General features: G+C 40.0%; 1 protein-coding gene across 8 annotated transcripts in view; it reads left to right on the forward strand.

The window, feature by feature from the left end:
• Window positions 1–14,031, forward strand: part of LOC149313473 (EH domain-binding protein 1-like) — a 318,359-nt gene that overhangs the window by 93,411 nt on the left and 210,917 nt on the right. For 5 of the 8 annotated variants that reach the window (XM_089519151.1, XM_089519153.1, XM_089519155.1 and 2 more), the window contains 4 exons: window positions 1,056–1,237; window positions 1,971–2,110; window positions 11,014–11,118; window positions 12,138–12,260. In XM_089519151.1, coding sequence (XP_089375277.1) covers window positions 1,056–1,237; window positions 1,971–2,110; window positions 11,014–11,118; window positions 12,138–12,260 — 550 coding nt within the window. The remainder of the gene's footprint in view (window positions 1–1,055; window positions 1,238–1,970; window positions 2,111–11,013; window positions 11,119–12,137; window positions 12,261–14,031) is intronic. The other 3 variants (XM_089519154.1, XM_089519157.1, XM_089519158.1) reach the window with 2 other exon arrangements.

A 14,031-nucleotide genomic window follows, 5' to 3' on the forward strand; every position in this document is an offset into this window, starting at 1 on the left:
CTGCAGGCTCAAGCCCGTGGCCTCTTTGAGTCCATCCATCTGGCATGCCTCTCTTTCTGTTGCCTTCTACCTTCCCTGTTGTTTTTTTTAATATTGATTCATACCTTCTCATAATATGGAAAAAGTACAATAGTCTCAATTTAGTCATCCTAGTTTGGGCTTGATCTTTTCTAGGACCCATTTGTTTGTCTTTTTGGCCATCTACGGAATCCTTAGCACTCTTCTCCAGCACCACATCTCAAATGAGTTCATTGTGTCAGCTTTCTTCACTGTCCTGCTCTTGCATCCATACATGGTGATAGGGAATATGATAGCTAGGACTATCCTCACTTTAACGTTCAGAGTTATATCTTTGCACTTTAGGATCTTGTCCAGTTCTTTCATAGCTGCTCTTCTCAGTCCTGGTCTTTTTCTATTTTTTTTATTGTGATCTCCATTCTGATCAATATTTGAACCCCAAGGTATGGGAACACTGTGACTATTTCAATTTTCTCATTATGTAAGATGAATTCCTATTGATCTTCTGTAGTCATTATTTTCGTTTTCTTAATATTCAGCATTAAGCCTACCTTGGCATTTTACTCCATGACCTTCTTCAGTAATTGTTCCAGGTCATTTTTTGTTTTTGCTAGCAGTATTGTATTGTTTGCATATCTTAGGTTGTTAATCCTCCTACCTCTGATCTTCACTCCTGTTTCTGAGTCTACCAGTAATCCTCTGCATACAACATTTTCTGCATACAGGTTGAATAAATAGGATGATAATATGCAGCCTTGCCTGTTCCTGTATCATCAGTTTATTTCCTAATAATATTTACCCCACATTAATTTTTGTTCATCTGTAAACTGATCTGTTAGAAGTTATTACACACGTTGCGAGGTTTGAAAACCATCTTGTTAAAGGCCTGCATTTTATCAGTGACTAAATAAACGACCACTTTGAGGATCGTGGAAGAAAGACAGAGTGTTAATTAAATAATGAATACATAATGATAGTAACATACTTTCTTACATATATAACCATATTGCTTCATAGTGGTTGATTTCATGTTTTAGGAATCTCCTTCTGGACGCCGGAAAGCTCTTGCTACGAGCAATATTAACATGAAGCAATATGCCAGTCCCATGCCTACCCAGACTGATGTCAAGTTGAAATTCAAGCCTTTGTCTAAGAAAGTTATATCTGCCACCCTGCAGTTCTCTTTATCATGTATTTTTCTGAGGGAAGGAAAAGCAACGTAAGTTCTTTGTGCAACTTTTGACTTTTGCTTTTATTTTGTTTTTTAACGCTGCAACAAAAGTGATTATGTGTATGTTTACAGCACCAGATCCTTAGAATATTCTCAGGTAAACTGTACTTTGTTTGAGTTCATTATAATATCTCATTCTCACAATAGTTTCCTGTTGCATAGTTGGTTAAGAAAATGAGCCTTCATTTGGGAATGTTTAGTGTCGTTTCATCTTGGTTCTGAGGTAACCAACCTCTTAACTCATAATATGAAATGACAATATAAATTTACCTTGTGGAGTTGTTGTAAACATTCAGAAGATACATAGTGGACAAATGTTAGTGTTACAGTATTCTACATATTTCTCTAGGTATGAAAAAGGCAAGGGGCTTCTGTTAGCATCATACATTACAGGTTGTCTCTGTACACCAGTAGAACTGATATCTGTGTTGGTGTAAATAACGTTGGCACATTGGTTTCTCTCTTGGTGATTAGAATTACAGTACTTTGTTTATTTGGGTGGAGGGCAAACTAGGGTGAATCCAATCAGAGATAATAAATTGCCATTGAATTAACATAAAAGTAGAGATTTAATATATCTGGCCACTTCCAATGAGTGGAATCTTGAATGCTATGCGGCAAGAAAATATGATTGATACTAGTGGTGTTCACAGTTTATTTGAAGTAGCTGAATGACAAACAACAATGACAATATCATCATGGTTTTTTTTGATGTTGTTAGGGATGAAGACATGCAAAGCCTGGCAAGTCTGATGAGTATGAAGCAAGCAGATATTGGAAATTTAGATGATTTTGAAGAAGATAATGAAGATGATGAAGAAAACAGAGTGAACCAGGAAGAAAAGGCTGCAAAAATTACCGGTTTGTTCCTTCCTCTTCTCCATAAAGTGTTATAGTTAAAATTGCTTTTGTTTCCAACTTGTTTACAGAGGGTATGATTTTTAAAACTTTTTTTTTTCAGAATAATAATTTATGTTAGTACATTTTGTGTTTGAACTGCACAATTTGAAATTACACATAAAGAAATGTTAAAAACCATCCTGTGACATGCATATGGCAAGTGTTTTAGACAGCAGGCATTTCTGGTACTCTTGGAAGGCTGCAGAGATGCCTACAAATCTGACTATGGCCAACTTTCATAATGTAATCTTGCCTACTGGAATTATACTACTGACTGCCAGGTATGCATTCATGCAATATTATTTTTTTAGTTGCTGATGAGAAAGAGTGTCTTTTTTATTTATTTATTTATTTAATTTGTGTGCTGCCTTTCTCCCAGAGTAGGGCCAAAAGCAGCTCCCAGAGGGAATTGATTTAAAAACTTTACAGCATGAGCACATGTCTTCTAGATCTTTGCCCTTCCTGATTTGTTAAAAAAAGGCAGAGGGGGACTGGCTGAATGGGTGCATAGAATGGCTAAAAAAAAAAAGACAAGGTTTGCCTGAAGGAGGCTGTTAGAAAAGTGTTAGTAAAAATGCCATCCCTTGATCCCACCATTCTGGATATTTATGACCCAGTCTCTAAGAGCCCTGGTGGTGCAGTGGTTAAATGCCTGTACTGTAGCCAATGATCCACAAACCACCCAGTGAAGGTGGTGTGACTTGAGAGAAAGTCTTCCCCTGTAGATCTTAAAACTCTGATGGGTTCATGTGGAAAAATACCATCTTTCAAATTATCTGGACCTAAGCCACATAGGGTTTTATAGGACATGACCAATACTTTGAATTGTGCCCAGAAATGAACCAATAGCCAGTAAAGCTGTTTTAACAAGGGAGTTATATGCTTCCTGTAACTGGCCCCAGTCAGCATTCTGGCTGTAGCATTTTGGATTCACTGAAATTTCTGAACAGTTTCCAAGGGCAGCCCTATGTACAATTACAGTAGTTTGAATGGGATGTGATCAAGGCATGTGTTGCTGTAGCCAGATGTGCCTTCCTAGGGAATGGGTGCAGCTGGTGCATTAGTTTTAGCTGTGCAAACACACTACCGGCTGCTTCTGAAACTTGAGCATCCAGGTTTAGAGTTAAGTCCAGAAGAACACCCAAGCTGTGCCCCTGAGAATTCAAGGGAAGTATAATGCCATCCAGAACAGGTATTTATTCCCTGATCTGTCTTGTGTCTGTCTTGTTTGCCTCATCCAGTCCATTACTAACAACCGACATTGGTTCAGTATTAATACAACGACTTATTCACCTCTCTTCATGGATTGAGGCAGGAGACAACAACAATTAACATACAACATCAGTTAAACACATCCATTAAAACACACATCAGTTAAAAAGGAAAAATAAGATGTACACATATTAAAACAATCCAAATTTAAAATTTGCAATTTAAAAATCATCTGGATAATCCTGCCAGAAGAGACTGATCTTTAATGCTCTTTTACATTCAGACAGTGCATTCCGCTGTCTAATCTCTTCTGTCAGATCATTCCACAGTTTAGGGATGGCTCACTCCACCCCCAAAGCGGCTCCCCTGAAGGGGAAGTTATCCCCTTCAAGAGCAAACCTGCCATAGTAGGTGCCCAGAATTTATTCCCTCACAAGAGGGCAGGTGGTCCTCTTGCTTGTTAGTCAGTACCTTGGACCAGGTTATGCAGGAAGTGCAAGCTTTTGGAGCAGATGGTAGTCACCAAAAAGATGCAGAGCAGCAAGCAAGCAGGCAACAGACTTTTTTCCATGTGCTGACTCCCTCCCATGTAGTGGAGGTGATTTCTTCAGACTCTCCCTCCTCTTCGCTACAAAATTGAAACACCCTATAAAGGTGTAACTGTTTGGGTGGTGTGTTTGTTTGTTTGTTTAGATTTTGGATCTTTTTTGCAAAACAAATAAAATAGATTTGGCAAAAAATGGCTTTTGCACACAAAAAACCCTTGTCTTGCACAAATGAATTTTTCATAGAAAGAGTCTTTAAATGTGAAAAATTATAGAAAATGCACAAGAGCACCATCTGAACCATCTTGGAGAAAATATTTTAAAAACTTAATATCCGAATGTGAGAACAAAATAAGTAAATATCTATGCCCTGCTTGTCTGTTCTCTTGTTCAGTGGAGAGCAGACAAAACTCTCTGAAGCCATGGACACAGTGTATCTCTACATTTTAATTGGTGTTTGAGTTCTGTAGAGGCAGGCTTAATGCTGAGCATAAGGAATACAAAATTAATGACCGCAGAGGATCTACATAAATTCAACCTAAAGAGGAAATTGAAATACAGTGTGTCCTCGCCTTACGCGGGGATCTGCTCCGGATCCCTCCGCGTAAGGCGAATTCCGCCTATGCTCAAGCCCCATTGTAAACAATGGGGCTCGTGTGCAGCGGCACGCGGGGCGCAACGTATGCTCAAGCCGCATAAAGCGCACCCATCAAAGATTTCTCATACCTTGGATCAAATTTTGATCAGAATGGAGATTGCAAGCAAAAAATAAGAAGACTAGGAATGGGAAGGGCATCTATCAAAGGTCTAGACAAGATCCCAAAGTGTAAAGAAATATAACTGAGCACTAAAGTTAGGATCATACAAGCCATTGTATTCCCCATCACCATCATGGATGTGAGAGTTGGACAGTGAAGAAAGTGGACAGGAAGAAAATCAACCCATTTCAGATGTGGTGCTGGAGAAGAGTGCTATGAGAGATACCATGGATGGCCAAAAGGACAAATGAGTCCTAGAGCAGATCAAGCCTGAACTCTTCCTGGAAGCCAAAATGACAAAACTGAGGCTGATGTACTTTGGCCATATCATGATTCATTAGAAAAGACACCAATGCTAGGAAAGGTAGAAGGTAATAAAAAGAGAAGTAAATGGCATGCCAGATTGCTGAACTCATGGACCGGAATTGCAGGACCTTAGGAAAGCAGTGGAGGACAAGGGGTCTTGGAGATGCCTCATTCACAGGGTCATCATGAGTCAAGATTGGCTCAAAAACAGTTAGCAACAACAAAAAGAGTTGCCTGCTCTCCACAAAACTGTCTGGGAGGCTTCGGAGGCTGTATGATAAAATTGGGGTTGGTATATGACTTAGCCTAGCATAGGCCCCCATGTGGACGTACTATGCTATGCTGAGCCATACATTATGTTCAGCGAATACAATATGACATATTCCACAAACTTTTTTATGTAGCATTGCCACAGATGTACAATATATTTTGATACTATGTTCCTTGCAAGGATGACTTTGCTTTCTTCATAAAGTACACTGCCAACAGAAGTTGAGTTGGTCTTGATCTAACGAGCTTCTGCAGTTCATGTTGTTTGTTGTCCTGAATGCTCATTCCTAGCCCACATATTTTTTTGCAGTTTTTTGTGGATGTTCTCCCTGATTCTTCATCCAGGCTTTCATCAATCTTCATTTCTTTTTTGTGGTCTCTGCGAATCACACAAATGGGTTAATCTGTGCCTGCGCAGTAAAGCTCAAAAACTTCAAGAATCTCTGGGCAAATTTAAGATTGTAACTTTTTGGCGGTAGCTCTGCCCACTCTATATAAAGTCCCTATCTGTCCCAATCTTCCTCAGTTCCCTTATTCCGCTATGCTTAGCAGCTTGAAGGAACTTCAGCTATAGAGTCTCTTGCTTTTGATTTTGACCTATAGTGTTTTGACCTACGGCTTGTCTTTGACTATTCTTTGCCTCATCCATTGGACGTTGTTTGTAAATCTAGTTGACTTCTGGACTGTTTTTTGACCATTCTATCTCTTGTCGATTTGATTTGTTTGAATTTGGAAAATGGTTTCCTTCAAACATTGTGATAAGTGTTGGGCTAAAATCCCCACCTCTGACTGCCACGACTAATGTGTTGTGCCTGGGGGAGTCTCATATCCCCAGTGCTTGTTCGTTTTGCAAGTCGATGATGGCTCAGACACTAAAACATAGAAACCTTAAATTGAAGTCTTCCCTATATGAACAGTCCCTTAGGCCCATTTCTGCACTGTCTGCTGAGGGCCCCTACACTTCTGCCTCTGTTTCAGCCTCACATGGCTCTGCTGTGACCTTTTTCTCCACCTCCAGTAAGGAAAAATCCAAACCTATGAGTGGGGAAAGGGCCAAGGAAAAATCCTCAAAGGATCACTCATTTTGGTCCAACAAGGATGGAAGAAAAAATCTGATAAAGATGGGGAGGAGAGATCTGAGAAGGATGGGGAGAAAAGGTCCTTCAAACGCAAACATTCAGAGGATAAGTCTTCCTATGGTGAGAAATCTTCTCCTTCTGGATAGGACAAACACTCTGAACATTCTTCCCACAAAAGGGCTCGTTTGGCCTCTCCAGACACGAGATCTGGTCCGAAAGACTCCTCGATGTTAGTCAAGGCTCCATTGGCTTCAGTCGGTACCAACCCCAAAGTCTTATTATCGGGCCCAACTGCTCCTGGGAGCATGCTGCCCATTGATGTGTCCCGTGCCATCCAATTGGACACTGATTCTGAGCCTGAGGAATTAGCCTCTTCTTGATCTCTGCCTCCATATCGGGCTCAGAGAGTGGAGGAGCCTGACCTATGGGTCCGTGTCTCCCCACGCCATCGTGATCACACCTGCCTCGGGACCGAGGCTGATGAGGCTGCGATTGTGGACGTGGAGTCCTCATCTCATGATGACCTTCTTCAACAATATCTGGACCTTGTGTTCGATCATGACTCAGCTTGTTATTTCTTGCTTTCCCTTTTCAAGCACCTCTAGTAAGGATATTCCTCAGGATTTAACAACCTGCATCCTCCATCCTTGGTACCGACCCTGACGTGGAGCTTGGATCTTATGCTTTCCTTTTTGTCAGATAAATGTTTTGAGCCTATGGTCACTTCTGACTTGAGATTGCTGACCTAGAAAACAGCTTTCCTTGTGGCCATCACCTCTGCTCATCATGCAAGCGAACTCTGTGTCTTCTGGTTCCACAAGGTCAAAGTGGTCCCCCGTACTGATATCACCTTCCTTCCAAAGGTGGTGCCAGCCTTCCACATGAATCATGACATTGTTTTGCCGATCTTCGCCCTGAACCCAACCACTGATACCGAGCTCCAGCTCCACACCTTGAACATTCACAGGGTGCTGGCTTTTTATATGGACAGGACCTTGGGTTCAAGGCACTGTGAGAGACCGTTTGTCTGCTACTCAGAGGCCAAAAGGGGACTACCTGTGACTGTGCAGAGGTATTCCAAATGGGTGTCCGGTACCATCCACTTCTGCTATGAACTTTCAGGTAGATCTCTCCCTACTCGGGTTTGGGCCCATGCAACTCGGGCAGTAGCTGCATCCTCCGCTTTTCTGACTGGGTGCCTTTGGAGCTGCTGTCTGGTCCCAGCCATTGCCATTTATCAAGCACTACAGGCTGGACACCAGGCCCAGACAGGATGCAGCTTTTGGGAGGGCAGTGTTACTGTCAGGTTTACATTGAAATGTGTTTGCACTTCAGGTTCTGTATACACTTACATTGATATTGCTGCATATGATTTCTATGCTATTGTTCTTGATTGTTGTTGATGTTTCAATTTCTCCTTCTGCACTTGCACTGCATGACTGAATTGACAATTCTACCTTAATGGTTTGGTTTGTTGTTGACAAATGCATTGGTTCCTATGTGCCTTTTTACTTGAAACAAAAATATGACACAAAATAAATGTGACGATCCAAATGCACTTTGGTTTATAAGTTTATTTTTGTTCAATAAATGTAACTTGTTTGAACTTTACAATTGGTGTCATGACACTCCCTCTTCCACTGACCAAAGCCTGTCAGTCTAACCCATTTGTGTGATTCACAGAGACCACGAATAAGAAGGACAGGTTGCTTACCTGTAACAGTATTACTTTGAGTGGTCATCTGCGAATTCACACAAATCCCACCCATCCTCCCCTCAGTGTCCTGCTCATTGACTAACTTCTGCTATCACTTTTGCACGGCTTATTCGGTACTGAGAAAGAGCGGGACCAATACAGGCTTTATATAGGGTGGGCAGAGCTACCACCAAAACATTGCAATCTAAAGTTTGCCCAGAGATTCTAGAAGTTTCCAAACTTTACTGCACAGGCGCAGATTAACCCATTCATGTGAATTCGCAGATGACCACTCAAAGAAATGCTGTTACAGGTAAGCAACCTGTCCTTCTGTCAAATGGGTTCCAGATGGCTGCAGAACAACACATATCTAGTACAGGCACATTACCTTTTGGAAAGTGGAGGTGGAATTCACTTCCAAAAACATTTTGAGAAAACCTATAGGATTTAAATTGTATTGGTCAGCCCTTCTCATTACCTCTATAGTTCCTTGGCTGTTACACAATGGACCACAGGTAGTGAACATATTTGAAGTAATGTTTTAACTTAAAATAGTTATTGCTCAGCACCAGGATACCTATTTCAATATATCATTTATCCCCTAAGTCAGACTGAGGAACTCGATGATGCCTTTCTAGAACAGATGACCACTCACTCAGAAAAGAGAGATGTAGTAATGATGGGTGACTTCAACTATCCTGATATTAGCTGGAAGTCAAATTCAGCCAAACCTTTAAGGTCTAGAAAGTTCCTCACTTTCATTGTCCAAAAGGTGGAAGAGGCAACAAGAGGATCAGCTATTTTAGATCTAATCCTAACCAACAGGGTTCACCTGGTTAGGGGGTGCAAGTGGTGGGAGTGATCATGTCCTCCTGGAGTTTGTTATACAGTGGAAAGGAGAAGCCAAATATAGTCAGATATGCATTCTAGACTTAAGGAAAGCTGATTTCAGTAAACTCAGGGAAATACTGGGAGAGAGCTTGTGGTCAGGAATACTAAAAGAGAAGGCAGTTCAGGTCGGATGGGAGTTTCTCAAAAGTGAGATACTGAAGGCACAATTTCAAACTGTTCCAAATAGGAGGAAAAATGGGAGGTGTCTCCAAAAACCAGGATTAATGATGAAAGAACTTGCAGCTGAGCTAAGTTTTAAATGGAACATGTATAAGGGTAAATGACTAAAGAGGAATTTAAACAAATAGCTAGCCTGTGTAGGGGGAAAGTCAGAAAAGCAAATGTGTAGAATGAACTCAGGCTTGCTAGAGAGGTTAGGAACAATAAAAAAGGTTTTGGGGGGTATAATCGTAGCAAAGGGAAGAAGAAGGAAATGGTAGGGCTGCTGCACAGAGGATGGAGAAATGCTAACAGGAGACAGGGAAAAGGCAGAATTACTCAACATCTTTTTTGCCTCAGTCTTCTCACAAAAGGAAAAGGTTGCTCAACCTGAGGAAAATGGAGCAGAGAAATAGGAGAAATGCAGCACAGAATAAGTAAAGAGGAAGTGCAGGTTAATCTAAATGAATTTAAGTCTCCTGGACCAGATGAACTACATCCAAGGGTATTCAAAGAAATGGCAAATATAATCTCAGAGTCCTCTGGGGTATAGCTACTCCTCCTAATTTGGTGTCATTTGCAAATTTGATAAGTATGCTCCCAATTCTGTCATCCAGGTCATTGATAAAGATATTGAATAGCCCTGGGCCCAGGACGGACCCCTGTGGGACCCCACTGGTCACTTCTTTCCAGGATGAAAAAGAGCCATTGTTGAGCACCCTTTGGGTTTGGCCAGTCAACCAATTACAAATCCATGTAACAGTTATGTTGTCTAGCCCACATTTCACTAACTTGTTTGCAAGAATGTCATGGGGAACCTTGTCAAAGGCCTTACTGAACTCAAGATATTCTATATCCACAGCATTCCCTTCATCTTCCAAGCTGGTAATTTTATCAAAGAAAGAGATTAGATTTGTCTGGCATGACTTCTTTCTCTGAAACCCGTGTTGACTTTTTGTGATTATGGCATTGCTTTCTAGATGTTCACAGACTCTTTTTAATGATCTGCTCTAGAATCTTTCCTGGTATTGATGTCAGACTAACTGGATGATAATTGTTGGGATCCTCTTTTCTTCCCTTTTTGAAGATGGGGACAACATTTGCCCTCCTCCAGTCTGCTGGGACTTCTCCTGTTCTCCAGGAGTTCTGAAAGATTATTGCCAATGGCTCCGATATTACTTTTGCCAGTTCTTTTAATACCCTTGGAAGTAGTTTATCTGGTCCTGGAGATTTATATTCATTTAGATTAACCAGATATTCCTGTACTATCTCTTTACTTATTCTGTGTTGAAATTCCCCTATTCTGTCCTCTGCTTCATTATCCTCGTGTTGAGCACTCTTTTCCTTTTCTGATAAGACTGAGGCAAAGAAAGTGTTGAGTAATTCTGCCTTTTCTCTGTCCCCTGTTAGCATTTTGCCATCTGTAACTGTCTTCTGCCACTTTTTAAGAAGAACATTATCTGTGTGAAGATCAAGGACAATATAACTTATTTTTGCCTGAACCAAAGCCTAGATCATAACCACTCCTTTAAAGTGTTTTAAAAGTATTGATGCATCATTCAGATACATGTTCCTTTCCCCATGCCAGTAATTTCACACTGATAAAAGTTTTATCAGATAACATTATTGAATAGCTTTGCATCTGCCGTCTTAATTAAAATATCAACTTTGAATTGTTATGAGTTGAATAGACTTTTGTCAAGAATGTATACAAATAAACAAAATTATTTACCATAAAATATTCAGGAAAGTCATTGTATAGGAGGTAAGATATATTAAGTATAATTGTGATGATTCTTTAAGTCTAGAATGTATTCCTAAATTAACACATGTTCTTTCTTTCTTCCTTTCTTTCCATTTTCTCTTGTTCTAATAACAGCATGCTTTGTACTTCTTTCCCCTTTCATGACCTTCCCTCACAATTGTGTTGACTGGCTTCTGTTTACAGAATTTGTAAACCAGTTGAATGCTCTGAGCAGCTTAGATGAAGATCAAGACGACTGCATAAAGCACGCAAATATGCTTTCAGCTAAATCAGCCAGTTCCTCTGAAGGTTTATGAGCTTTCCTCCTTCATTTCTGTTTCTTATTGTCTGTAGTTTACTGTGAGCTGTCATCTTCTTGATTTCTGTTTGTGTTCAAATGTCAGTTGTATCTTTATGCTTGACATCCATTGCAGTCTTCTAAGTTCAACTAACAGATGGCCTCATGATATATGTATCTTCATCTTCCAGGGTAAAGCAAAGTGTGACCTTCCAAATATTATTCCATTCCAGCTCCCAGTGGCCCCAACTAGTATGACAAGTGCTCAGAGACAGTGGGAGTTGTAGTCTAACAACGTGGGAGTGGGGAGGATTTGATAGGTTTCCTATCATGCCTAGACACACTAATGGAAAAAAATAGCATTAAGAGACTACGGATTTTTATATAATACTTGCTGCTAGGATATTTTAAAACATCATTATGATGCCCTGGAGGATTCGTGTATGTTGCATGTTGATGTTTCGCTATAATACAACTTCCAACCTTTTAAAGTTTTGGTTGTTTTTTAAAAAGGTTTTCAGAGATGTTTTCAGAAAGTCATTGTTTCTTTATATTGTGGGCCTCCATATCATTATGCTCGCAATCTGTGGATTTGACTGTACGCAGATTGTCATGCCCCACATTATTCAGTGGTGGTGAATGCATGCCGACACAGACACACGCACATTGGCACGCATTGAATAACATGCACAACTTATCTGCATTTCAGCCCCATCTGCCAGCGGAGGGTTGGGGACAGAACTGAACTCCCACAGATGGGAAGATTCCATTGTAGAGGAGAACTGCTAATAAAGTATTATTTAATGAAACTGTGCCTGATTCTGCTCATATTGCTGAGCTAGAAATATTAGTGTGTTACAATGTACATCAGCTTAACAGTTCAGTATAAAATATGATCTGATGGTTCACTTTTTGCAGAGATACTTTAATATTTCAGTTAATAAAATATTTCTTTAAATTTTAAAATTGATCATTCCATGTTCTGTTCCAACTGTTTTTGTACTGAAAAGTAGTGTCCTTGATTTCTCAGAACTTATCAACAAGCTTAATTTCCTGGATGAAGAGGATGAAGATTTAGCAAATTCCTGTTCAAATCCATTTGTAGATTCTGACAGAATGGATCTAAACCCTTTTGAAGACCCTGATATGGAAGGTATAGAACTTGTTTTGCATATTTTGTTGTTCCTTATCTTAGGGTGGCATTGAATATTGTGGCATTGAATACCTTTCGTTGGCTGTTTTTCTCAAAAGTTTTTTGGGCTTTCCTTTTCTGCTCATCTCTTTCAGATGTAATAATCGGAACTTGCTAGGCCATAATTTACCAAAATGGGAATTAGTTCCAGGCCCACAATTCTTCTTCTTGCCCTCCTCCCTTTTAAAACTGCACTTTATCATCTCAGACACAATAAGGGCACAGAAAAAGGAGGAGGCAATGGGAGCAGGGAGCAGGCACCCTGGATGGTTCTTCCTCAGTTGCTCCTCCTGACCTCTTTGTACATCAGCTTATCTCTTCCCATTTGCTTCATATCATTCTGGCCTTTGCTTCATATTGCAGAAAGTAGCCTTAGTGTCCCATGCTGGGATGCCTGAAATGGGACAAGCCTGTGCATGTCTGCTTCCTGCATTTGTTTATGAGGCCCTCTGATAGCAGGTGGAAGGATGTGCTAAGCCCAACGGCTAGCATGCTCATCTGTTGGCTTTTGTTTTTATGTCAGACAAGGTGAACAAATTACTTGTCCCACTGCAGAAAACGTTTGATAGACATTCATGCTAGAAATGACTTTTTAAGAAGAGAGTCCAGAATACTGAGGCAACATTTGGAGCCTTGCTGTATTATGTTTTTGGACCGATTAACTAAAAATTAATAATTCATTTGAGCATTCTTAATAACTTTAATGAGAAATTGCATATTTTTAACAAACATGTATAATTTGTGACTAATTATCGAGAGAAGTGGAAAGGAGCCAGTGTAACACAAATATTTTTTAAAGGAATGCAGGAAATTACACATTCAGGTTAACATCTCTTCCGTGTAAATTTCTTAGAAGTATAATTCATGGCAGTGTAGAGATTTGTGTTTTGCTGAAGAAGAATTAACATGTATTCTGCACAGGTAAGTTCAGCCACACTAACATTTTAGCGACAAGCTTAGAGATCCCCAATAAGTATGTTGATAAGAGTGAATTAGTAGTCTGGTTTACCTGGACATTTAGAATGCTTGACAGACTTCTTCACCAAGGACTGCAGAACAAACCTAAAGTCATGGAAGATGCATCTAAAACTGCATCCAAAATTCACAACAATGATACCTTTATTGGGCCAATCAAATGCACAAAATACATGTTGCACTGGCTCCCACTGTAATTCAGTTTTCCTCTTTTATCTGCTGTCTTTTACCTTAACAAGCACTATTGTCATTTCCAGAGAATCATGTCATCAGATGATATGTCCAAAGTACAACAGTCTCAGTTTTGTCATCTCATTTCGAGGGAGATTTCAGCATTGATTTGTTCTAGGATCCATTTATTTGTCTTTCTAGCAGTCCACAGTATTCGTAGAACACTTTTTCAGCACCACAATTCAGATGAGTTGTTTTTCTTCCTATGGACTTTATTCACTGTCCAGCTTTCACAACCATACATAGAAATGGGAAATACAATGGCATGGATGATCCTATTCAATTCAGTTATCTATTCTTACAGTTCAGGATCTGTCTAGTTTCTTCATAGCTGCTGTTCCAAGGCCTAGTCTTCTTGACTGCATTCTCCATTCTGATTAATGGCTGAGCCAAAGTATGGGGAATTTTGAACTATTTCATTGTTTTCATGGCCTGCTTTAAATTATGTAAATCATCACGTGATAATTATTGGTTCAGCTGTAAACCTGCTTTCCACTTTCTTCCTTAATTTTTATCAGTAATCATT

Source organism: Sceloporus occidentalis, unplaced genomic scaffold, assembly GCF_023333645.1.
Source record: "Sceloporus occidentalis isolate IW3139 unplaced genomic scaffold, rSceOcc1.0.p SCAF_4, whole genome shotgun sequence".
Classification (NCBI taxonomy): Eukaryota; Metazoa; Chordata; class Lepidosauria; order Squamata; family Phrynosomatidae; genus Sceloporus; species Sceloporus occidentalis.